Source organism: Balaenoptera physalus (genome assembly GCF_965194825.1).
Source record: "Balaenoptera physalus genome assembly, chromosome: 2".
In the NCBI taxonomy this organism is placed as follows: domain Eukaryota; kingdom Metazoa; phylum Chordata; class Mammalia; order Artiodactyla; family Balaenopteridae; genus Balaenoptera; species Balaenoptera physalus.
Genome location: NC_138883.1, coordinates 12,507,891 through 12,532,586, shown reverse-complemented (window position 1 = coordinate 12,532,586; position 24,696 = coordinate 12,507,891). Strand labels below are relative to the sequence as shown.

The following is a 24,696-nucleotide window of genomic DNA, read 5'->3' as shown; positions in this document are numbered from 1 at the left end:
TATCTGGCATGTGACAAACTTGACAGTATACAATACGCACCTTTACAGTCCAACTAGCAAACATGTTAGTCTGTATTAAAATATGAAGATTTCATATAAAAGACAGCCCTTCCAATAAAGAATTCGTATATAGTCTAATGGATTATACTTTAATTTGAACTCAAGAAACTTTAGTACATGCCAATATAGGGGATATAAATAGCATAAGATCCTTACAACCTAGTGGGGTTGAAAACTACGTCCACATATTGTAGAACCACCATACCATTTGTTTCCAGGCAGGCCTTTCAACATATAAGAACTCTTCATAATGTTCTTGGATGTGTAGGCCAGTTTACTAAACAGCTCTTGTACATATTATTAACACACCAACTTTGGTTTTTGAGTGTAACACTTAGATTATCACAGGGGAAAAATCTTTCTCTAACTATAAACTACAATTCGAAAGGAAAATGCATGAACAAGCAAAGGTTTACCAGTTCAACCACCACTTCCACGAATAATTCAAGGTGTCTTATGCAGAGAGAGAAGAAGTATTCCAATATATAAAGGGAAAATATATCATATTGCTTAAATTAATCTAAGCTAATTAAATATCAGGTTGCTACAAGAATATATGAAGCCAAAATCTAATGCCTTACTGGAATTTTGGAAGAAGTCATTGCACATTTTCAAAAACACTAAAAATTTAGTTAATATCACTGTAAAACATAATCAAAAATCATCAATTTTTTAAATTGTAGAAAAAATAAGTATCTGATTTTACCTTTAAAACTTCCGGGTACACTTGTATCTAGTTTTCTCCTTCCTGGTGAATCTAGAGGTTTCATATCATGAACAGAAAGCTTGGGTGGTGGAATAGATGGATGAGATTCTGTTTCTAGAAATTTAACAAAAAGTTCTGAAAAAGACTAAGAGAAAATATTTGGGATATATTAGGCAGATAATAAAATTATATTCACTACAGCTAAGAAACTGTACTAGCTATTCTAATTAAATATTAAAAACTAGTCATGCTATCTGAATCATTTCTTTAAGAACAAGCCTTATGAACAATTAAAAGTGCTAGCACTCTGATACACAGGTATCAATCAAAAACTTTAACAATTTAATCAATAATGTTTGATGACAACACTTGTTACAAACCTCATAATGAGAATTAGCCATCAGATAACAGATTTCTCACCATCAATGGCATTTAAGACATCAAGTCTTAAAATCATTTTAGTAACTGTTTACATAGACATAAAAAATTTTCAACAGAAAACAAGCATTAAAGTTCTATTTTTCTACAGTAACACCCAATGAATGAGTACAGCAAAAGCTCACCAGTAATATTATCAGATTAAAATAATGTAATGTAGAACTTTCCTTTAAATTAAATTTTATGCCATCCAATTTGAGTTCTATCTTTCACCAGCTTTGGGTAAGTCACCTATCCTCAGTTTCCTCTTTAGTAAAAAATAAAATAAAATAAAGAAGTAAACTCGACATTCTAACTCACAGTGCTACTCAATTCAATTAATACTCATCTTAAGCCTACTATATACCAGGCATCATGTTTTTGTGTTTAGTAACTGCCTCCTCCTACCAGAATGTAAGTTTGCTGAGGGAAAGCACTTTACCTATTTGGTTTGCACCTGCATCCTCAATGCTCAGAACAGTCTGGTACACAGCAGGTGCTCAATAAATATTCACTGGCTCAATGACTAAGTAGATACATACAGGCATAAAATAGAGCCTCTGTCTTTAAGAATCTCACAACTTAGTAGTAAGAGGTAAATGATTGTGGGCTGATAGCAGCATGATCAAATACAAAGGAAGGAACAGTTAATGCTTTGAAAAATCAAAGTACCATGTAAACAAAATGTTAAAATAAAACCTACTGATATATGTAATAAAATTATTAAAACTGACTTATTATCCTTAAGCTAATCACCTCTCTGGATCTCAGTTTCCACAACCCCAAAATAAAAGGGCTGTATAAAATAACCTGAAAAAGAAGTCTAATTCTTTGCAAATGAATACGATGTACAATCATTTCACTGCTCATATCCAGCAGGAATAAATCGACTCTTACACTATTAAGCAGAGATTGCTGATTTGGTCTCAAAGGTGTGTTGGGAACACTTTTTGATCCTCCTCCAAGCCACCCAGTCATCCACTTGGTAACACCACCGTGATCTTCATTCAACAACTGAAAGATTATTTTAAAACAGAAAAATATTATCAACACAAGAAAAGAAAACAGAAGCATTTTTACATGATTTCAGATGGTAGTAAACCATGTTTTCCAAGTCCAATTCCTTGTTTCCTACTGATAGAAGCTACATATACACTGAAATGTCATCCTAAGCACTATTTCAAATAAAATTTGAGGACTGTCATGTCTCAAACTTTAAGCATTCTGATATGAACGGTTGCATATAAGTTACAAAACATTTAAACTAATATTATACAAGCTGCACAAATCTGCTTCTTCTTTGTAGTATAAAATGATTCCATTTCCACATTATTGAGAAAATTGTATTCAGCAAGTTATATAATATACAATAAAAAAAAATTATGTGATGCCAAGCATTTTAGTTATAAATGTATTCAGAATGGCATTCAATATTCAGTTACCTGCTCCATTTCCTCCTTTTTGATACCTAGGATGCTTCCCATTAATCGTAACACTTCATGACGCTGATTTTTTGGTGTGTGGAAGTGTCCAGTAAAGAGGTTTCTCATCAGGACTCTATGAAAACGGAGGCAGAAACAGCTCAGGCTAACTCACCAGTTGTCTCAATATCTAGTGTATGCAAACAATAAACACTAAACATACAAATATTTAATCATATTTAAATAATAGTTATAAAAAACACTAAACAGTAAAATATTTTAAAGTAGCTTTAAAAAATTTTTGACAAGTCTAATTAAGAATATTGCAAACAACCCAAAATGTGTACCTTTCAAAACATCACTTACTAGTCACCAACTTTCTTCAACCAAATAATCAACTGAGATGGTACCTCATTAGTAATCTCAGTGCCTGTCTGGGTTGATGTCTTAAGGAGACACTTCAGATTTTTCCCTCCGTATCCTAAACAGTGATGATAGTTCTTGTGTTTAATGGCTATGCTTATATTTCCCCATTCATTAAAAATTTGCTCATAATATCTAAATCTTTAAAATGTTAAAGATATACTACATGTATACCTAGGTTTCACACCTAATGCATTTGAGCAAGATATGTCCACTTAAGGGCAGTAAAGAGAACAAAAAAGAATGGTAAGAATAAACTTTATATTTTCTAAGTACTTTATATTGCGGTGATGTTTTAACTCTTCCCTATGGTTTTAAGAAAAAGAATTTGAGCTGGGAAAGTCTATTTAAAAACCAAGAGAAGACAAGTTACTGACCCCTCATTAAAACTACCTGCAGCTCATCACTATATAAGAAAAAGAAAAAGTTTTTTAAAACCTTAATCACATACATTTACATGTAGAAATTGTTTTTACCATAAAAGTGATCCCCATAAAATACATAAAAGTAAAAGGCAGAGCATACTTGTCCACTTTTCCTTCTGTGCTATTTACTAAATTCATCAATTTCTTTTGTACATCATCCAGCATTTCTTGTCGGAGCTCATCTGTTTTAAAATATGTGAATAAACAGTCATTAACTGATTAAAATAGTCTGTATGAATGTATAATGAGATTTATGACATCTTTACTGAGAATTTTGAATATATGTACTTATTCTAATTAGGAATACTCAATTGCGTCCACCTCCTTCTTTGGTTCAGGGAATTAGGTTCTCTGGTATAGAGATTACCTAGAAGCCAGAGTATGCATTAATTCACATTGTCTACCCCCAATAAAATAATCAATTCTTTAACAGAACATTTAAAAACCAAAGGTTTTCTCATTCTCTTCAGAAACTTAACAGCAAAGAAGAGATTTTTCACAACTGCTTCCTTGCATGAAACATCTCCAGAGCCACTCTTTAATGGGAAAAAACCGGAAAGGACAATTTAAAATTTTCCTTTTTCCATTTTCGCGGCTGGAATCTTTTTTGGTGAGCTAAGAAGAGCAGCTAACACAACCAAGACCATGGCTCAGAAGGCAGCTGATAGGGCAAAGTATCCTGGGGTAAATAAGCTGCAAAAAACAATTCAGATCACTGGTTCCAACACACTACGCAAGATACTATAGCTTATGACTGATTTAGAAAGATGTTTAGATTACTTTATTTTTAAATTCTTATTTATTTTAAAAGGAAGCAAAGTCTGTAGTCTTGGCAGAATACTAGGAATGTGAACAGTATTAAAAGCAAAGTCTAGAATTACAACAGGAGAGACCCTGTGCATAACCAACCATGCCGTGGGACCACAGATTCCAGGACTAAGGAACTCTCAGCAAACCCATGCAGTTTACACCCATCTCCTCAGAAATGGATAGTCTGAGCCGAAGGAGATGCTTATTAACATCAAGCTAGATTACAAATTTCATTCTGAAAGAAATTAAGAGAACGCTTTGCAGTAGAGCTCAACTTTTCAAATCAAGAAACACTCACATCCCAACATGAGACAACTCTGACCTCTTTCCACAAACCTACTCTTCGAGTTATGCAGCATTTTCCTAGTGGTAGTGGGATACAAGTTTCCTTATCCAGTATACCACTTGCAAATGTTTTCTCCCACTCTGTGAGTTGTCATTTCACTTTCTTGATGGTATCCTTTGAAGCACAAAAGTTTTTAATTTTGATGAAGTCCAATTTAGTTTTTCTTTTGTTGCTTGCCCCTTTAGTGTCATATCTAAGAAGCCACTGCTTAACTCAACATCACCAAGATTTACTCCTATGTTTTCTTCTAAGAGTTTCACAGTTTTAACTCTAAAATGTAGGTCTATGACCCACTTTGAGTTACTTTTTGTGCATGGTATGAGGTAAGGGTCCAACTTCGTTCCTGTACATGTGGATATCCAGTTGTTCTGGTACCATGTGTTGGAAAAACTATTCCTTTGGAATCCTTGTTGAAAATCAATTGACCAGAAATATATGATTTATTTCTGAACTCTCAATTCCCACTGCAAGACCTCTGCAAATGTTTTTCCTTTTGCCTGGAAAGCTCTTTTCCTTCGGCACTGCCTATTAAACTCCTCTTTACCATTCACATCTCAGTTCCCAGGTCCCTTCCTCAAAGAAGTTTTCTCTGAACCTTACAGATTAGGCCAGGTTCATCTGCTTTATGTTTTCATTCTGTCTGTACAATACTAAAATTCTGATTTACAGTACTAAATGTATACACAGAATGTCCAGTTTAACTGTTTGCAGTGGTTTGTGGTTTTTCCAAATTGCAAAAATCTAAACTGCAAAATGTAATAGGCTAACTTTTACCAAAACAGAGATGGTTGTCATAACCATATTATAAAAGCAAGGTCTGTGTTTGGAAAATCTACTACAAACATTTCCTTTCCTGTCTTTCCAGGGAGGAATTTAAGCTTGGACATGAAGAGAGAGACAGACAGACACAGAAAGACAGAGACAGAGAGAACAAGACTGTTGCTAAAGTCTGAGTCAGTAAAAGACATTTTAGATTCTTAATGGGCACATATGTACTACGAACCATGGTGCCACGTGGGCCTTTTCTAGTACTACCTTCTAAATTAAGTAGAACTCTTAATTATTCAGAGGAAGAACAGCAAGTAAGTTAATCTCTTGTTGATGTTCTGAATTAACCACCCCACTCACGAACTAAAGTAAGAGCCAGAGTAAAGATGGGTAGTCTTCTCTTTCATCCTCCTCCACTTCTCCCCAAGGCCATACAAAGGTAGCAGAACAAGAGGTCAAACTTAACCTACCCCAGCCTTCTCTGAGACTTCCCTTCTCCTAACTACTTTCTTCTAAAATTAATGATTTTTATATTGATTACATGTCAAAATGATAATATTCTAGATACACTGGGTTATATAAAATACATTATTAAAATTAATCTCCCTGTATCTTGTTACTTTTTAAACATGGCTACTAAAATATTTTTTAATTATAAATGTGGTTTGCATTGCATTTTTATGGGATAGCACTGCTTTGGAGTATAACCAGGATATAACCACTACACTATACTGTCTCTTATTAAAAAAAGAAAAGGAAGATAAAACTGAATGATAGATATCTTCAGAGTAAAATTCACAGAGCTGATTCTGATAAAAATGATTTTAGTAAAATTAATTAGAAAAATTTAACTTTGCTCTATGAAAAACTGATCAGGAAATCCATCTTAATAAAGTTCGAGTAGAAAATATTTTCTTGATGAAAATTCCTTAATATGGGTATAACTTTTATTAAAATCTCTGTGTTCTGAAAGGATGATCAAAACATCCTTAAGGCCATAATAATAGGGTAAAATTTCTTAAACTCATTATCAGAATACAAGTTAGTCCTGAGCTAATGAGAAAGAGAATTGACAATGTGCATATCCTTGCAGACATGTAGAGGGCTATTTCAAATACGAGCAGTAGTTTAAATGGATTCTGATATTTGAGTCTAGAAAACAACCTCAGAATTTGGGGGAAGGGACTGGAAGGATGGATTAACTAGGAAAGATTTAGAAAAGAAAAGAAAGGCAAATACTGACTTCAAAGATCCCTACAGATTTCTCTTTTTCCCCCAGGCACACCTATTCTCCTCCCACAAAAGATTCTCAATATTTCTCCATAAAAACTGCACACTAATTCAAACCACAATTTGAAACAGAATTATATTTATATGGGCAGGCAAAACATAGTTATTCAGAAATGGGGTTTTAGCCAAATACAATATCCCTGTGAAATAACCTAAAAACATGCCAAAATAATTGTCTGGAAGTTAGGGGGGAAAGAAAAGGCGGGGGGGGGTACACTTTAAAGTTGAGCAATAAAGCAACTGAGGTTGGTCTAGTTTAGGGGAAGAGTTACTCTGAATATCTGACATCCTAAAACCATATCAGAGCCTCGTCTCTGTAATACCTAGAGATGGTGTCATGATCTTCATCACTTGATTTAAAATCAAAATTTAACATAAAATGTAAGTGACTACAACAAATTAGTACATCATAATTTTACATTTTATTTGCAATTAGTAACACTGCACTATTAATACTGTCTTCAGAGAGCATCGTACAGTTAGGTCACACTCCTTACAAAGTCATTGGCTATTTTATGACTAAGCTCCCTTGGACAAGATTCAAGTTTATTTAACAGTCACCTGACTGAGAAAAGAAAGATGGCTGGAGCAGGACTTGAGAGTCGGGAGACCTGCATGTGAATTATGGTCTTGTCACAAGACCCGGATGTGAATCATGGTCCTGTCACCAGGGCCGGACTTTGTTGCCTATTTTGTAAAATGAGCATGCTTATCTCAAAGGATTTTGAGGGACTCTACTGAATGATTAAATGTGACATTTCTAACCAGTAAAGTTCTATATAAAGCATTAGTATTCATTCATCTGATTTTTTAAAATAACATCTTTCAACCTAGCCCTAACCATTATCGATAATATGTATCACTTTGGTTAACATTAACACTGATAACTTTTCCTCCATTTTGCCTTATTTGTCATCTTTACAAACTATGGCAAAGAAGTCAACGCAAGGAAAAAAGAATGCTAGAAATATGATTTTATTATAGACATGTCAGTAAATAAACTGGGTCTTGTGTCTTACTTGGACTGGCTACCTAAAAAATAAATTTAAATCTGATATATTAAATCTAATATAAGGAAATTTAGCCTCTTCAGTCAATTAAATATAATTAAAGCAAAGGCTAGAAATCTGATGGTCTTTTTATTACAGAATTTCAACTTATACAAGATCACTTTCATTATAACATCAATTTTTTTTTTCCTAGCTCTGCCAAAGCAAGGCCTCAAAAAATTTACTGAACACTCAGATTTGTTTCTCTCCACGGAAATCTTTAGTAAAAGGCGAAAGATTTATTTGATCTAAAGAGAAACCAGAGTATCCAAATGATATTTTTTAAAGGCACCTTGTACTTATTTATATTGGAAGTTAAGACATATTAGTGGGCTTCCCTGGTGGCGCAGGGGTTAAGAATCTGCCTGCCAATGCAGGGGACACGGGTTCAAGCCCTGGTCTGGGAAGATCCCACATGCCGCGGAGCAACTAAGCCCGTGCATGACAACTACTGAGCCTGCACTCTCAAGCCCCGCAAGCCACAACTACTGAGCCCATGCACCACAACTACTGAAGCCCACGCGCCTAGAGCCTGTGCTCCGCAACAAGAGAAGCCACCGCAATGAGAAGCCTGTGCACTGCAATAAAGAGTAGTCCCACCTCGTCGCAACTAGAGAAAGGCCGCGCGCAGCAACGAAGACCCAATGCAGCCAAAATATATAAATAAAAATAAATTTAAAAAAAAAGACATATTAGCAACTGCTTTGTCTTTTAACTCGATTCCTTTCAACCATTTCAACAGAATTTTAAGGTCTAGCGTATATGGTGAATGCTTTCTTGTTCCATAATTATAATTATTAATTGCAGAGTAAAAAGTAATTTTTGAAACTCCACTTCCTAGCAATGAACTCACAGAAAAGAATTTTATTAATACCGTATAACCTCATTAACTTAAATTTCAATAGATTAGAATCTGTGATTAAACTGAAATATCAATGTTGAAGTCTACTGGATTATTTGTACAGTTAGAGTTACTATGTGCATTTGAAAGAGATTTTATGTAAATATTTTTAATATAACCAGATCAAATTTATTTTCCCTCTCCATCCTCCTCCCTCAATCCTTTAATACATTAGAATTCAGATAATTTGTACTGCATTTTTCATATCAAAACAAATTTTTTTAAAGACTGAATATTATGAGTCAAGTAATTTTTTTTATTTTTAATTTTTTAACATCTTTATTGGAGTATAATTGCTTTACAATGGTGTGTTAGTCTCTGCTTTATAACAAAGTGAATCAGTTATACATATACACATGTCCCCATATCTCTTCCCTCCTGTGTCTCCCTCCCTCCCACCCTCCCTAACCCACCCCTCTAGGTAGTCACAAAGCACCGAGCTGATCTCCCTGTGCTATGCGGCTGCTTCCCACTAGCTATTTTACGTTTGGTAGTGTACATATGTCCATGCCACCCTCTCACTTTGTCCCAGCTTACCCTTCCCCCTCCCTGTATCCTCAAGTCCATTCTCTAGTAGGTCTGTGTCTTTATTCCTGTCTTGCCCCTAGGTTCTTCATGACCATTTTTTTTTTTAGATTCCATATATATGTGTTAGCATACGGTATTTGTATTTCTCTTTCTGACTTACTTCACTCTGTATGACAGACTCTAGGTCCATCCACCTCACTACAAATAACTCAATTCCGTTTCTTTTTATGGCTGAGTAACATTCCATTGTATATATGTGCCACATCTTCTTTATCCATTCTTCTGTCGATGGACATTTAGGTTGCTTCCATGTCCTGGCTATTGTAAATAGAGCTGCAATGAACATTGTGGTACATGACTCTTTTTGAATTATGGTTTTCTCAGGGTATATGCCCAGTAGTGGGACTGCTGGGTCGTATTGTAGTTCTATGTATAGTTTCTTAAGGAACCTCCATACTGTTCTCCATAGTGGCTGTATCAATTTACATTCCCAACAACAGTGCAAGAGGGTTCCCTTTTCTCCACACCCTCTCCAGCATTTATTGTTTGCAGATTTTTTGATGATGGCCATCCTGACTGGTGTGAGATGATATCTCATTGTAGTTTTGATTTGCATTTCTCTAATGATTAATGATATTGAGCATTCTTTCATGTGTTTGTTGGCAATCTGTATATCTTCTTTGGAGAAATGTCTATTTAGGTCTTCTGCCCATTTTTGGATTGGGTTTGTTTTTTTGATATTGAGCTGCATGAGCTGCTTGTAAATTTTGGAGATTAATCCTTTGTCAGTTGCTTATGAGTCAAGTTATATATTTAATTTTTAAAGGTTCACACAGACCTGCCATATCCCAAAAGAAAGGGCCACAGTTGGGTCAGTGAGCAGTAAAGTCATTATAATAATTTTGCCACTTACTGAATATCATCATCACTATATACTTATACTGATATTTATTAACGACAAAGACTTTCTAGGCTACAGACTAAACCTCAACCCGTTTCTGAAAGCTCACTGTTGCAAATTAGCACGGACTAAATCTGATACAAGGAAATGTTTTGTTCAGACCACACAGGGTTTTTTGAAAAACTTAAATTACATGTCACGTTAAAAAATTGGAACATTTCACATAAGTCTACATTTCTGGTGTCTCTTGAAAGACCTGAAGATCTGGCAACCCTGGACCCACATTCCTATACAACAACAGTTCAGTGAAGCTGAGAATTTGTTGCCCCCTATAAGAAGCTCTCCAATTCACCACAGTCTCTACTTAGTCCTTTTTGCTCCTTTATATTATAATTTGTGCCCCAGTTTACAATTTCTGTTGGTGATCCTTACTTATAGCTTCATTTCTTCACAAAGCAGCTCACTCCCACCTCTGCCTTCTCGGCACTCCACACCAACACAGCACACACACGCACACGTTATTAGTCCACCAGATCTTCAGCCAGTTTCCAAATTATGACACACAGTTTCATACGAATTCCTCCCTCTGTCTAGAATGTTCTCCCCCAACTCTCTGCCTGCTTCACTGTATGTATTCACCATTCAAGTGAGGGCAAGTATACCCTTCACTAGCCTTCTCTACCCTTGTACACCACCATCAAGAAGTAGAATGGATTGCTTCTTCCTTTTGAAATAGCTTGCTGCATGTATGTGACTACATGTAGTCTTCCCCTATTCCTGCTTGACTATAAACCTCCTGAAGGTAGAACTCTTGTCCCGCATCTTTGTATCTTTAGTACTTATTTTAGTGCTTGGTACACAGCACAAAACAATGAATTTGTGATAAATGAAAAAATGACTGACTTTTCTCTGGGAAGGGAGACTATCTGAGAATAGAACACAGGTCAAAAAAGAATAAATGATTTATGTTATGAATTACTCATACTATTCATATGAGGAAAAATACACAAAACATACAAAGTCAAAAAATTCTCATATCTATATAATTTGCTTTTCCCTTTACACCTAGAAGAATTAATAAAATATACATTTAAAAATACAACCATTAAGTTGAAAAGGGCCTAATTATTTACCTAATTGACATAGCTTTTTTCTTAACTAAAATGTTGACATTTTCTAGTATACCCAGATGTTTATATCATCACAAATAATTTTTTTAACTGTTTATGGCAATTCAGAAAACTGCATCTGGTATTTCTTATATGTTTCCTCTAAAATCACCACTTCTGCCAAAAACATCTATAAAGAAATCCCTCAAAAGGTTTGGGTAACAAAGCGTCTGGGAATGTATCTGGCCTATGTTCAACAGGACATTATATGTTTTCTTGTATAAATTGTGTCCTGGAAAACGGAATGTCTTTATTTAAAATAAAAACTCTACCATCCAACACCATAAAGGTGGTTCCATGAAAAACATTTTAAACTTCTTTTATATGTGTAGTTTTAAACTACATTTTTATGCTTCATATTACAGTTGGTTTACTGGGGCTTATTTTATACATTCTTCTAGATTTTCTTTAAAAAACACTGTAAGGAAATTTTCCATTCTGAACTCATAGAAGACTTCTTTTTTAAAAGCAGTCACCAAACCTTCTTAAAATAAGAAAAAATCAGTGATGAGGCCCTTTCAGATATGGCTATAAACTGGCACACAGACCAGAAGACTTCCCCAGTGCTAGAATCTAAACTTGTATTGCTTATGAAAATTTATTTTTCTTGGTGTACCATAAAATTTACCACCCTTTTGAATAATCATTATCAAAACAATAACTCTTTTTTGCTTGCTATTTCAATTTTATCCAATTGTTTTCACTTAAGCAGGAATTTATCTCAAGGATGATGGTAGAAAATAATAAGCGAAAGAAGGAAAATGTTAAATTTGGCCATGAATATAGGAAGATAACACGTCTTTTCATGGTTCAGGTTTCCACAGGTAGTATATTTTCCCATGAATGACAATTCCATAGAAATTCTGAACTCTGATCAACTCAGAATAGTTAATGAAAGACACTGTCCTATCTGCTTCATAGAGGACTAATGTCTTAAGTTTGAAAAAATCAATAAAATATAGGATGGCATGTGAAATAAGTCTTTGGAACTACACTGAAAAAGAACACTTTCAGGTAACATGTTGAAAGAATAACTTCTAAAAGGAAGGGAAGCAGTAATTCTTCTACCAGCCAACATTATCTATTAAAATATAGCACCTATAGGATCTTTTTTTTTTTTTTAATTTTTGTCTTTGTTGGGTCTTTGTGGATGCTCGCGGGCTTTCTCTAGTTGCGATGAGCAGGCTTCTCATTGCAGTGGCTTCTCTTGTTGCGGAGCATGGGCTCTAGGCATGTGGGCTTCAGTAGTTGTGGCACACGGGCTCAGTAGTTGTGGCGCATGGGCTTAGTTTCTCCGCGGCATGTGGGATCTTCCTGGACCAGGGCTCGAACCCATGTCCCCTGCATTGGCAGGCAGATTCTTATCCACCGCGCCACCAGGGAAGCTCGTAGCACCTATAGGATCTGAGGGTTTCTTTTCATTGTTACTTTCCCTTGGTGTGTGGGTCAGGGGGATGAGGGGGAGAAGACAAAGAACTACTTACATTTGGGGAGTAAAATCCTACTACTAGTTTAGAGCTCTGTCTGCTCAAGTTTCTTTCCTCCATGGAATGTCCCTAACCCTTCATGGGATTCTTGGAGAACTAAATATGCACTGTCTGACCAGAGTTGAGCACCACTGTCTTAAACTATGAAGCTATGGTGTACCTATGCCATGTGTTACTTCGTTAACTAAGCTCCTTGAAAACAAAGGGATCCTATCTAGTATCTCACACAGCATCTAACATAAAGCCAAGTAGTTGGTTCTCATTAAGTATTTAATGCCTGATTAAGGCATCTTCATACTTTTCATACAAAGCCTGTAAATACTTGGAACTCAAAACCACAATTGCACATACACGGCACTGACAGTTATGGACTCTAAGAATGATTGAAATAATCAACAATTTACTATTTTAATACTGGTGTTATAAGCAATAGCTCCCTTTTCATATGTTTGACCAGACTGAATCATCTCATCTCTGGTGGCAATTACATAATTAAGCATTTCAAATAAAATACCACTTTTTAAAATGAGTTTCCTAATATTGTTTAAATGTTGAAACTGCATATCAACTAATCATCGACAGTCTACAGATGCTTAGAAATAAAACAATACTTTGCCTCTACGATTCAAGTCTCTGTGTACTTTCTTGCAACAAAAGCCAATCTGTCTTTTTCAAAATTGTTTCTCCTGGCAAATATTTTTGCTGTCTGGCCAAGTTTTGCATTAAAAATAAAGTACAGTATTACAACATCAATCAACATTTAAAGTACTTAATGATCTATGAAAGAAAATATACAGTGATTCTTTTGAAACAACCAAGCCAATCAAAGTTTTATTTATATTATCACATCAAGAGTACAGCTTTGATAAAATAAAATCACATTTGTGTTTAGAGATCTAAAAGCAATATTAAGCACTTAGGTAATAAAAGAAAACAGACTGTTAAGAAGAGCTTAAATGGCAAGAATGACTTAAAGAGACAGAACTGTCTGTCCCTTTACCCCTGCTTCCTGTCTGTGCAACACTGGCCTCTCGCCTGCCCTTTCAAATACCAGTTGTATAAGCATAATTAGAGCTTTTTCTGTGGCTAATATTAACTTTACAAAATGAGTCCAAAGTTCCTATATATTTACAATGAATTATTACTGGTAACTTTTTACACGAATAGGGACCTAGGCCACCTAAGCCTTGCATTTACAATCAAAATCTAAAAATATTCTACTCCTGAGGATTTAAATGGTGCCTAAACAACTTACTAAGTAGTGCAGGGACTCTGATACCATTTAGCAACTACAATAAGTCATAGAATTTTTTATCTTACCATCATCTACTGGGAATGACATAGGTAGTTGTCTAAAAAGGTATGTGAACTTAATTAAATATTAAAGTAGCATGACATATATAGCAACCTTGCCACAGACCAAGGAGTTGGTTCAGAATACTGCCTTTTTACCTTCATTAGTCTAGCCCTTCCCTAGGGTATCAATTCTTTGGCTAAACCCTTGGGTGCTCAGTATGTCTCCTCCAGGTTGCCCGTATGTCTTCCAGATAATGTTGTAGTTACACTGGTTTTCAACCTAACTAGACTGTTTTCCCAACAAACACTGCCTCCGGGTAAGGGCAACCATTTCAATATTTAGGGCGCAGCACAGAGGATATTGTCCTATCTTCGAAGGAGATATACAGAACAAAATACAAGTCAGACTATAAACAACTGTTTTCCTGACAAGAAGAAATACAGTAACATGGAAAGATTATGAACTTTGGTCAAGGATAAAAGATCAGTTTAAATCTCAGTTTCTTTAACTTATAAAATGGAACTAAATACTACCTACTTTACAGTTTCTTGTGAAGAGTAAATAAAATATGAGAAGACTAAATAATACAGTATAGATTATATAAAATGCCCATGATACTCAATATATAATTGTTTCCTTATTGTCCATTTCCAGCCCCTCTATTACATTTAGAGTTCTAAGGCTGGCCAAACCTTACAAAGCAAACAGAGGACTTTTAGTTGGGCACTAATTTGCCACAGAATCATGTTTTCTTGAGGACGATACCTCACATGATCTTATTATTATTTTTTATTCCTAACAATCTCTCATCTCCTGTCTCCTGCTGGTTTTAGGCCAACTTCCTCGGCTTGTCCTTTGGTATCCCCACTTCAGTGATTTGTCTACTTACCTCCGTAATGTCCAAGTCACTGTTTCTATTGTCTGACAGTATTTGTGCTGTACCATCTCCTACTTTTTCCTATTTCTAACTCTATTTCATGTTAGGGGGTACTTCTTAATTACTTCATTACATGCCTTGGTACTATTGTGCCTAACCCAGACACCTAAAGTTGACACATTTCTAGGTTCCTATCACCTTTCCAATAACCTTTAATCATTATCTACTAAATGTAGCCCTAGAATAGCTTCAACTTCCTAGGGACTGTTACATCAGAGATTAAATGAGAGCATGCTATCTTTGTCAGCAGTTAAGAGTTAACAGAGCACTATGAACCACCTGATTATCTGAGGCCCAACTGATAATCCTAAACACAGGACTCACCCTGGGGAACTGACAGGGCCTATGAGATAATTTACAAGCATCAAAAAATACATGATGAGTGCCTGCATGTAAAGCACCATCTATAATCATAAACAGCTAGTTATAGCCAGACATTCATTCCACAAAAAGTTACTCTTTTACTTGAGACTTACAAGTACTTACTTGTAAGTACTTACTCTAACGTATCAGACAGCTTTAGGCAGGATGACCACAGACTGAACAGGGAAAAGTTATACCATGACAAGTCGAGTCAGTCGAATCAACACCTTTGATGGTCAACAGGGTGACAGCCAGCACAACTGGACTGCCTCAATATTCCGGAAAACTAACTGGACAGCCAGGGCCAACTTATGACTCTGGTTTCACTAGAACCAGATTCAAATCAAAGCAAACTGGTCATGGGAGATGGAAATGGAAGTCACACACTAATGGCAGTTGGTCTCACTCGACTGTACCAATGCATGGGGGGAAACCACATCTGATTCAATACTAGTGTTGTAAGGGAAAAAGGAAAAGGAAAAAAACCTACTTTGTTTTTTAAGTTCTTCAATTTGTTCTTCCTTTAAATCTAACTGTTCTGTAAGTCTTGATGCTGAATCCAACGCAGCATTTGCTTCATCCAAACGCTCCTGAGGAAGAAAAGTTCATTAAAAAGCAGCATGCAAAAACTATTTCACAAACTATAGGGCTGGAAGACATCTTAAAGTCAATCAACCCCTTTCAGCTAATGAAGCTGTATTTCTGTGACCTTGGGCAAGTTCATTTGATACTAATAAGTATCAAAGATAGAACCCACACTTCACAACACAATAATGTCTCTTTCAGAGAAACCAAATAAAAAAGAGAATGCTATTTAAAGACAATATGGTGACAAAAGTTTAAAAAGTGACAATAATAGGAATAAAAACTACAAGAAAAATACAAAAAGTCAAGAAATATAGCAACAATTTTTTTTTTTTTTTTTTTGGCTGTGTTGGGCCTTCGTTGCTGCGCATGGGCTTTCTCTAGTTGCGGCAAGCGGGGACTACTCTTTGTTGAGGTGCGTGGGCTTCTCATTGCGGTGGCTTCTCTTGTTGTGGAGCTCGGGCTCTAGGCGCACAAGCTTAAGTAGCTGTGGCACGCGGGCTCTGTAGTTTGCGGCTTGTGGGCTCTAGAGCACAGGCTCAGTAGTTGTGGTGCACGGGCTTAGTTGCTCCGTGGCATGTGGGATCTTCCCGGACCAGGGCTCGAACCCACGTCCCCTGCACTAGCAGGCGGATTCTTAACCACTGCACCACCAGGGAAGTCCCAACAAATGTTCTTTTTTAATTTTTGCAAGTCTGATGGGTATAAAGTGATGTTTCATTATTACTTTATTACTTTAATTTTTATTTCTCTAACTATAATCCCTACTAGTGAATTTGAGTAATTTTTCATGTTAATAGGACAGCTGGATCTGCTCTTATGCAGAAATCTTTGTATACCTTGCCCATTTTTCCATTGAGCTGTCTTTCTCTCATGAGTTTGTAAGAGCACCTTATATAGTAGATATGAACCCTTTGTCATCAGTGCTACAAATATAGTCAAACATGTCCTACTTTGATTCTTGAGTTTTAGTCTAGGTTAGGCTCCTCCCTGCCCTGAACTGCACATGTGGTCTTCTAGATTTTCTTGGCAGATATTTTTCTTTTTTAACATTTATATCTTTAAAACAGTATTTCTCAGTAGGAGTTCTTTCAATATTCCTGGCCTCTGGCCACTAAATGCTAGAAGGTCTACCCACAGTCACTGTAACAGCCAAAAATACCCCTCAGATTTCCAGCACCACTCCCAGTTGAGAATCCTTGCTTTAATACAGTTGGAATTTACTTTTGTATATAGTGTAAGACAGGGGTCCAATTTCATTTTCTTCCATACAGACAGCCGGTTGTATCTACTGTTTATTCGATAACCTACCCTTTTCCCCACTGAACTGAAAGTAGTTTAGGGTTTAGTTTTAAATTTAATTCTCAAATATAACCTGGGCTCCATTTCTGGATTCTCCTGCTGTTCCACTAATCTAGTCAATATGGTATTGATTTATGGCTCTATTCTGACATTTAGTAGGCAAGTCCCTCCTCACCATTATTCTTTCACACAATTTTCTTGGCTATTCTAGAGGATTCACCCATGTACATGTCAGGTCCAGTTTCATCATCTTGAATCAGAGTGTGATAGCTCTTTTGATGTATCATCTTGGATAGGCTAGTCCCCAGTTACCAAGTCAAACTTAAGGTAGGTATTGCTGTGAAGGTATTTTGCAAATGTAATCAAAGCCCAAATCAGCTGAATTTATGGAAGGCACATTATCCTGGATAATCAGGGTGGACCTGATTGAACCAGCTGAAACTCCTTGAAATCAGGACTGAGGTTTCTCCATAAAGAAGAAATTCCATCTGTGGACAGCAACTTCAGCCCATGCCCACAGAGTCCATCCTGCTTGTGATTTTTTTTCCTGACCACCTGTGGACAACAGCTTTGGCCCACGCCTATGAGTTCCAGCCTGCCTATGATGTGATCTTCCCATTTTGACTGCCAAACCTACCTAACTTGCTTAGCCAGGCCCCACAATGTTGCCAATTCCTTGTAACAAATCTCATAGGTATCCATATATAGTACATACATCAATGTATATGTGTATGTATATGTATGTGTACATATGTGTACACACATACACATCCTACTGGTTCTGCTTCTCAGGTTAAACCTTAACTGATACAAAGAGAGACTGAAACAAAAAAATTTTAAACAAAATCAACATCCAAAATCAACAAGATTAAATTTAGTGTAAAGGAAATTTAAATAAACTTTCATATGACTTTGTTAACCTCATAGCATTTATATTTAAGAAATAATTAAAGCTTAAAAAAACTACACTAAGACGTTTTTGAAAATTAACATTTAGATTTCATTATTCTTTCTACCATTTTTTTGTTTTTTATTTCATTAATTTCAACTTTTATCTTTACTAATTCCCTCTCAGTTTCTTCTGATTTATTTTGTTGTTTTTATAAATATATATTACATTAAAAATTTTTTTAAATAGAGCTAGTTTAAAAAGAAGATCTGGACTTCTAACAGTATGACCAACTAGAGATTTTGGACCCACTGAAAACAAAAGCATCAAATAAAATATCTTTTTAATGTGTTAATGAGCTAACCAGAAAGTAAGCATAAATGGTGAATAAACATATTAAAAGATGCTTGACCTCATTACTAGAAATGCAAATTAAAACCATAAGATAGCCCTTCCCACCTACCACATTGTCAAACACTTTAAAAAATTCTGATAATGCTAGCATTGCTGAGGATGTAGAACAAGAACTCTTAGTACCACTGGTCGGAGAAAATTAGCACAAGTGCTTTAGAAAACAATTTGCCCCCAAATCTAATAAAATTGAAATTGCCCATATATATCCCATGACTCAGCAATTCCAATCGAGATACACACCTGAAACTCTTATACATGTGCACCAGGAGATATAAACAAGGAAATTCATAACCACATTGTTTGTATGGCAGATAAGGGAAATGTCCTTTATCAGGAAAATGGGTAAATAAATTACATATTCATGCAAGGAATACAGCAGTGAAAATAATGAACCTTCTAACACAATAACTACACAGTTACACGGCTGAAACTCATGAACATAATACTAAGCAAAAAAAGCAAGCCTCAGAAGAATTCCATTTACATACAGTTCAGAATTCCATTTATACAGAGTTTAAAAATATGCAAAACCAAACAATGTACTGTAAAAAGATGTAAATCTATGTGATAAAACCATAAAGAAAAACAAGGGGGTAAAATACATAAAAGGTGATAAGAAGGAGAGGAGATGTGGAGGGGTGCTTACGGAACTTCAAAGGGTGACATTCTTTTACTGGGTGGTGGGTATGTGGGTATTTGCTGTATTGCTATTCTTATATTTTATACGTATTATCTAAATATTGTTTTGCAGTCACTCAACATTTAGTAAAAATTTTAAAACATTAAAGGAAGTATGTCTTCAATTATTTAGAATATTAATATGCCTAAACAGCATATTCACCTCTAATGACAGATACATAAATTTTATTACTTTCCACCAGCTATCACCAGAGTCTACTTATGACTCAGAAAAGTTTATCCTACATCAAACAGCAAGTCACTGTGGTGTCTCTTCATGGGGTTCATTTAATTTATTTCTTATATATATATTTATAGGCATGAAATACAGCATAATAATAAAGAGAAAAATATTTTAAAGAATTAAGGTGCAATATGGTCACCTTATCTTTGATAAAGGAGGCAAGAGTATACAGTGGTGAAAAGACAGCCTCTTCAATAAGTGGTGCTGGGAAAACTGGACAGCTACATGTAAAAGAATGAAATTAGAACACTTCCTAACACCATACACAAAAATAAACTCAAAATGGATTAAAGCCCTAAATGTAAGGCCAGACACTATAAAACTCTTAGAGGAAAACATAGGCAGAACACTCTATGACATAAATCACAGCAAGATCCTTTTTGACCCACCTCCTAGAGAAATGGAAATAAAAACACAAATAAACAAATGGGACCTAATGAAACTTAAAAGCTTTTGCACAGCAAAGGAAACCATACACAAGACGAAAAGACAACCCTCAGAATCCGAGAAAATATTTGCAAACGAAGCAACTGACAAAGGGTTAATCTCCAAAATACATAAGCAGCTCATGCAGTTCAATATCAAACAAACAAACAACCCAATCCAAAAATGGGCAGAAGACCTAAATAGACATTTCTCCAAAGAAGATATACAAATTGCCAACAAACACATGAAAGGATGCTCAACAGCACTAATCATTAGAGAAATGCAAATCAAAACTACAATGAGGTATCACCTCACACCGGTCAGAATGGCCATCATCAAACAATCTACAAACAATAAATGCTGGAGAGGGTGTGGAGAAAAGGGAACACTCTTGCACTGTTGGTGGGAATGTAAATTGATACAGCCACTATGGAGAACAGTATGGAGGTTCCTTAAAAAACTAAAAATAGAACTACCATATGACCCAGCAATCCCACTACTGGGCATATACTCTGAGAGAACCATAATTCAAAAAGAGTCATGTACCACAATGTTCATTGCAGCTCTATTTACAATAGCCAGGACATGGAAGCAACCTAAGTGTCCATCGACAGATGAATGGATAAAGAAGATGTGGCACATATATACAATGGAATATTACTCAGCCATAAAAAGAAACGAAATTGAGTTATTTGTAGTGAGGTGGATGGACCTAGAGTCTGTCATACAGAGTGAAGTAAGTCAGAAAGAGAAAAACAAATACTGTATGCTAACACATATATATGGAATCTAAAAAAAAGAAGTGGTTTTGATGAACCCAGGGGCAGGACAGGAATAAAGACAGAGATACAGAGAATGGGCTTGAGGAGACGGGGAGGGGGGAGGGTAAGCTGGGACGAAGTGAGAGAGTAGCACTGACATATATACACTACCAAATGTAAAATAGACAGCTAGTGGGAAGCAGCTGCATGGCACAGGGAGATCAGCTCGGTGCTTTGTGACCAGCTAGAGGGGTGGGATAAGGAGGGTGGGAGGGAGACACAAGAGGGAGGGGATATGGGGATATACATATGCATATAGCTGATTCACTTTGTTATACAGCAGAAACTAACAACACTGTAAAGCAATTATACTCTGATAAAGATGTTAAAAAAAAAAAGATACAGCAAAAAAAAAGAATTAAGGTGCAAAAGAAAAAGATCTAATGGGATAATATACATTATTTTAATCCATGTGAAATAAAGTGCCCAATATATTTTGTTGAAAACAGAAAATTATACAGTTAAAATTTTACATTAATTTTTTTTAGTGATCTCTAAAATGCCCACCTGTGCTAAAAATTTAAATCTCATATTTGCTGTGTCTGTGCTAAACTATAAGTAACATGAGGGAAATCCTAAGTATCTTATTCACTGTTATGCCTCAGTGACAACATCTACTAAATTAACTGTTTAGGAGATTATTTCCAAGACAAAAATTCTACAAGTAATTGTTTTGTGCATAATAAAATTTACAAGAGTAAATTATTTCAACCAACCTGTAATGATACGAGTTTTCCTTCCAGATTTTCTGCCTTTTTCTTCCATTCAGCAACAAGTTGCTTGTGCTTTTCTAGTTCAGCAGAATACATAGCTTTTTCCTCTAAAGAGGAAAAAGAAGTTACATTACTATTTTGTAATTGTGTGATAAAATAAGAATTTTAAACCACTTGAAATTTTAATAATTCAACAAAAATAGTTCAAATGTCTTAACAAGAAAATTATATATGCCTTAGTGATGACGTTAACTGGAATTAAAGTAATGAGATCACTTTCCTCTGCTTAAATCCTTCTGCACCATGTCCATCTTGCAAACTTTCCCTCCCTTCAGAACTCTACTCAAATATTTCCTCTTTAGCAAAGCTTTTTCTATGGCCTCAGTACCATACTATTTTGTACACATGTCCACTCTAGTATTATACAGAGCAGACCTAGAGAATTCTTACGTATAAAATTCAAAATTTCACCCATAGGAGTAACCCTGATATATACGTATGTACAAATGTTAAGTCTTGTTCAGGCATAAAACTACAACTTCTTTAACTTCATTAGCCTCACATCCTCTAACCGCCTGCCCCTCCACTAGCAGTTCATGCATTGCCAGTAATTACAGAATGTATGAGTTGACAAATGGATGGGTAAATGATCTAAAGGGGGTAAATCTGAGGATGGGAGGCAGATGTGAAAAAGCATATTTGGTTATCGGGGTACGTGTGCTCTGGTCACTATTACTATGTGCCTAGAAAAGTACTTTCCACCTGAACTAGAAAAATGCAGTTACCTTAAAGTATAGATGAACAGCTAAGAACAAATTAATCAATACTTCAAAAGAGAGTAATTACTGATGATTAACTCTCTGCAGTGGATTCAACCTCCAACCAACATCTCAACACCTATCTTTTTTTTTCTACATGTGTGCCTCTCTCTTCCTTTGTACTCCCCTTTATCATGTGACCCTCCTTACTATGTTACCCTCATACTTCCCTCAACTCTCACCTTAACTAAAGTATCATAATATGACACTAAAAAAATTTTTTTAGTAATTAGTATATACAGTTTATGTTCTCTGCTCTTAACTGTAAAAAAGTCTGATTTGTTGATGGCTACTTATCTTCTCCCCCTACAAGTGGGTAACCTTTCAAAGATTTCCCTATGCCTAATCTAAAACAGCACTCAAGCCAAAATTCCCAAAACTATGGCTGATCTGTGAACAACACAGGTTTGAACTGCATGGGTCCACCATATGTAGATTTTTTTCACTAAATATATTGGAAAACTTTTTGGAGATTTGAGACAATTTGAAAAAGCAGATGAACCACATAGACTAGAAATATCAAAAACATTAAGAAAAAGGTTATGTCACGAATGCTTGAAATACATGTAGATACTAGTCTATCCTAACGTAGGCAGAAGGTGAGTGATAATATAAATTTAACAATATGTTAGTTTTCTTACTGTTTTATAACTTTGCTTCCAAAGAATCACATTACCATAAGGTATGCCTCTCTCTCTTGTAATTGGAGAAACTACATATCAGCCTATCATCACAAGTAAGCGGTTTTTTTAAAAAATGTAACAATGTTTCCAGTACTATATTATGAATATACTGTTTTACTGTATACCATAAAAATTTTATAACCATTCATTAGTGTAAAGGCTAGGCTATCATAAAGTAATAATATTGCTACTTCTTCATTATCAATCACAAATCATTATACCTAAGTATGAATTTCTTTTTCACACATTTCATTTTTGATGTCTAGTGTTAGTAATATGTATAATATCTACAGTGTTTTCCATCATACAAGAGAATACTGATGTAGGTACTAACAGACAATTCATCTTGTAAACAGATGACATAAACTTATAGTATCAATAAATACAGTACAGTGAATGTATTTTCTCTTCCTTATGATTTTCTTAATAACATTTTCTTTTCTCTAGCTTCCTTTATTGTAAGAATACAGTATATAGTACATATAACATACAAAAAAATGTGTTAATTGACTATGTTATTAGTAAGGCTCCTGGTCAACAGTAGGCTATTAGGAGTTAAGTTCGGGGGAACTCAAGTTACGGATTTTCAACTGCATGGGGGGTAGGCATCCTAACCCACGCATTGTTCAAGGGTCAACCGTACAATAACTCTTCTTCAGTGAAAGACTGGCCATACAACTGACCTTGCTGGAAATGCTCCAGGACCATCTGCAGGTTGGAGAGTGACAGAGCATACTGCTTTACTTGTTCCTGAGACATGGAAAGCTGTAGTGCAGTTTCATCCCTTTGCTTGGATGCCACGTTCAACTGTTCCTGCAATGACTCTACCTGTAAACTGGCCTGATGGCTTTAAACAAAAAGAATAAAAGTCAAACTGTTTCTATCTATTTAGACACTTTGACAAGATGAAATACCTTCCCTACATTTTACTGCACTAAATGCAAGTTATAGTCAAAGTATTTAGATACTTTAACAAGATGAAACCTCTTCCCTACGTTTTTTTTATTGTGGTAAAATACACATAACATTTACCATTTTAACCATTTTTATGTGTACAGTTCAGTGGTAGTAAGTACACTCACATGGCTGTACAACCATCACGACCATCCATCTCTAGCATTTTTTCATCTTCCCAAGCCGAAACTCCACACCCATTAAACAATAACCCCCTCTCCCCCCAGTAACCACCATTCTACTTTCTGTCTCTATGAATCTGACCTTCCCTACATTTTATTGCATTAAATTCAAGTTAGATTTCAAAGAAACTTGAAGAGTTCCTCTGATCTTCGTTCTCCCTGCTTTTGTTAATTCAATCATCCTTCCTGTGAAGGTGACTTTGAACAAATGGCAGTCATTTTAAACACAGAACTGGGCTAAACAAGATATGTCAGCTTAAGAAAAATTTACAAATAGCCTGCAACTTTTGTGTTTCGAGGCTAAAACTCTAAGATGTAATTTATCATAAACTTGTAAGTTGTAAGGGATCTTGGAAGTCATTTTGTCCACCTCCAACCCAACAAGCAATGGATTCTATGATACCCCCCTTGCTTTTGGCACTCACAATCCTAGTAAACCCACAACTTTGCAAAGGTTATCCCATCTTTTACTGTCATCTTTCTTTCTGCTTACATTAAATATAATAACCCCTACACCTGTCCCAAATCAGAGATTCCCTAAGATAACTGCAGAACATCTATCCAGGCTTATGTCATTGAGGTACTTCCTTAATGTATAATTATTACATACAAAATATTGCAATAGCCTTTCCTGGGTTTTTAATATCCAGTTAAATTCTCATTCAGAGCAGCCCAATAAAACCCATTAA

The 24,696-nt window shown here is 35.5% G+C and overlaps 1 protein-coding gene across 7 annotated transcripts in view; it reads right to left on the bottom strand.

Annotated features, from left to right (window-relative positions):
* Positions 1-24,696, bottom strand: part of TRIP11 (thyroid hormone receptor interactor 11) — a 68,051-nt gene that overhangs the window by 3,763 nt on the left and 39,592 nt on the right. For 6 of the 7 annotated variants that reach the window (XM_082451181.1, XM_082451179.1, XM_082451178.1 and 3 more), the window contains 7 exons: positions 23,555-23,718; positions 21,374-21,477; positions 15,789-15,888; positions 3,553-3,634; positions 2,626-2,740; positions 2,081-2,197; positions 767-911 (listed from right to left, as the gene is read on the bottom strand). In XM_082451181.1, coding sequence (XP_082307307.1) covers positions 767-911; positions 2,081-2,197; positions 2,626-2,740; positions 3,553-3,634; positions 15,789-15,888; positions 21,374-21,477; positions 23,555-23,718 — 827 coding nt within the window. Of the gene's footprint in view, positions 1-766; positions 912-2,080; positions 2,198-2,625; positions 2,741-2,970; positions 3,086-3,552; positions 3,635-15,788; positions 15,889-21,373; positions 21,478-23,554; positions 23,719-24,696 lie in introns of those variants that run through there. The other variant, XR_014260951.1, reaches the window with a different exon arrangement.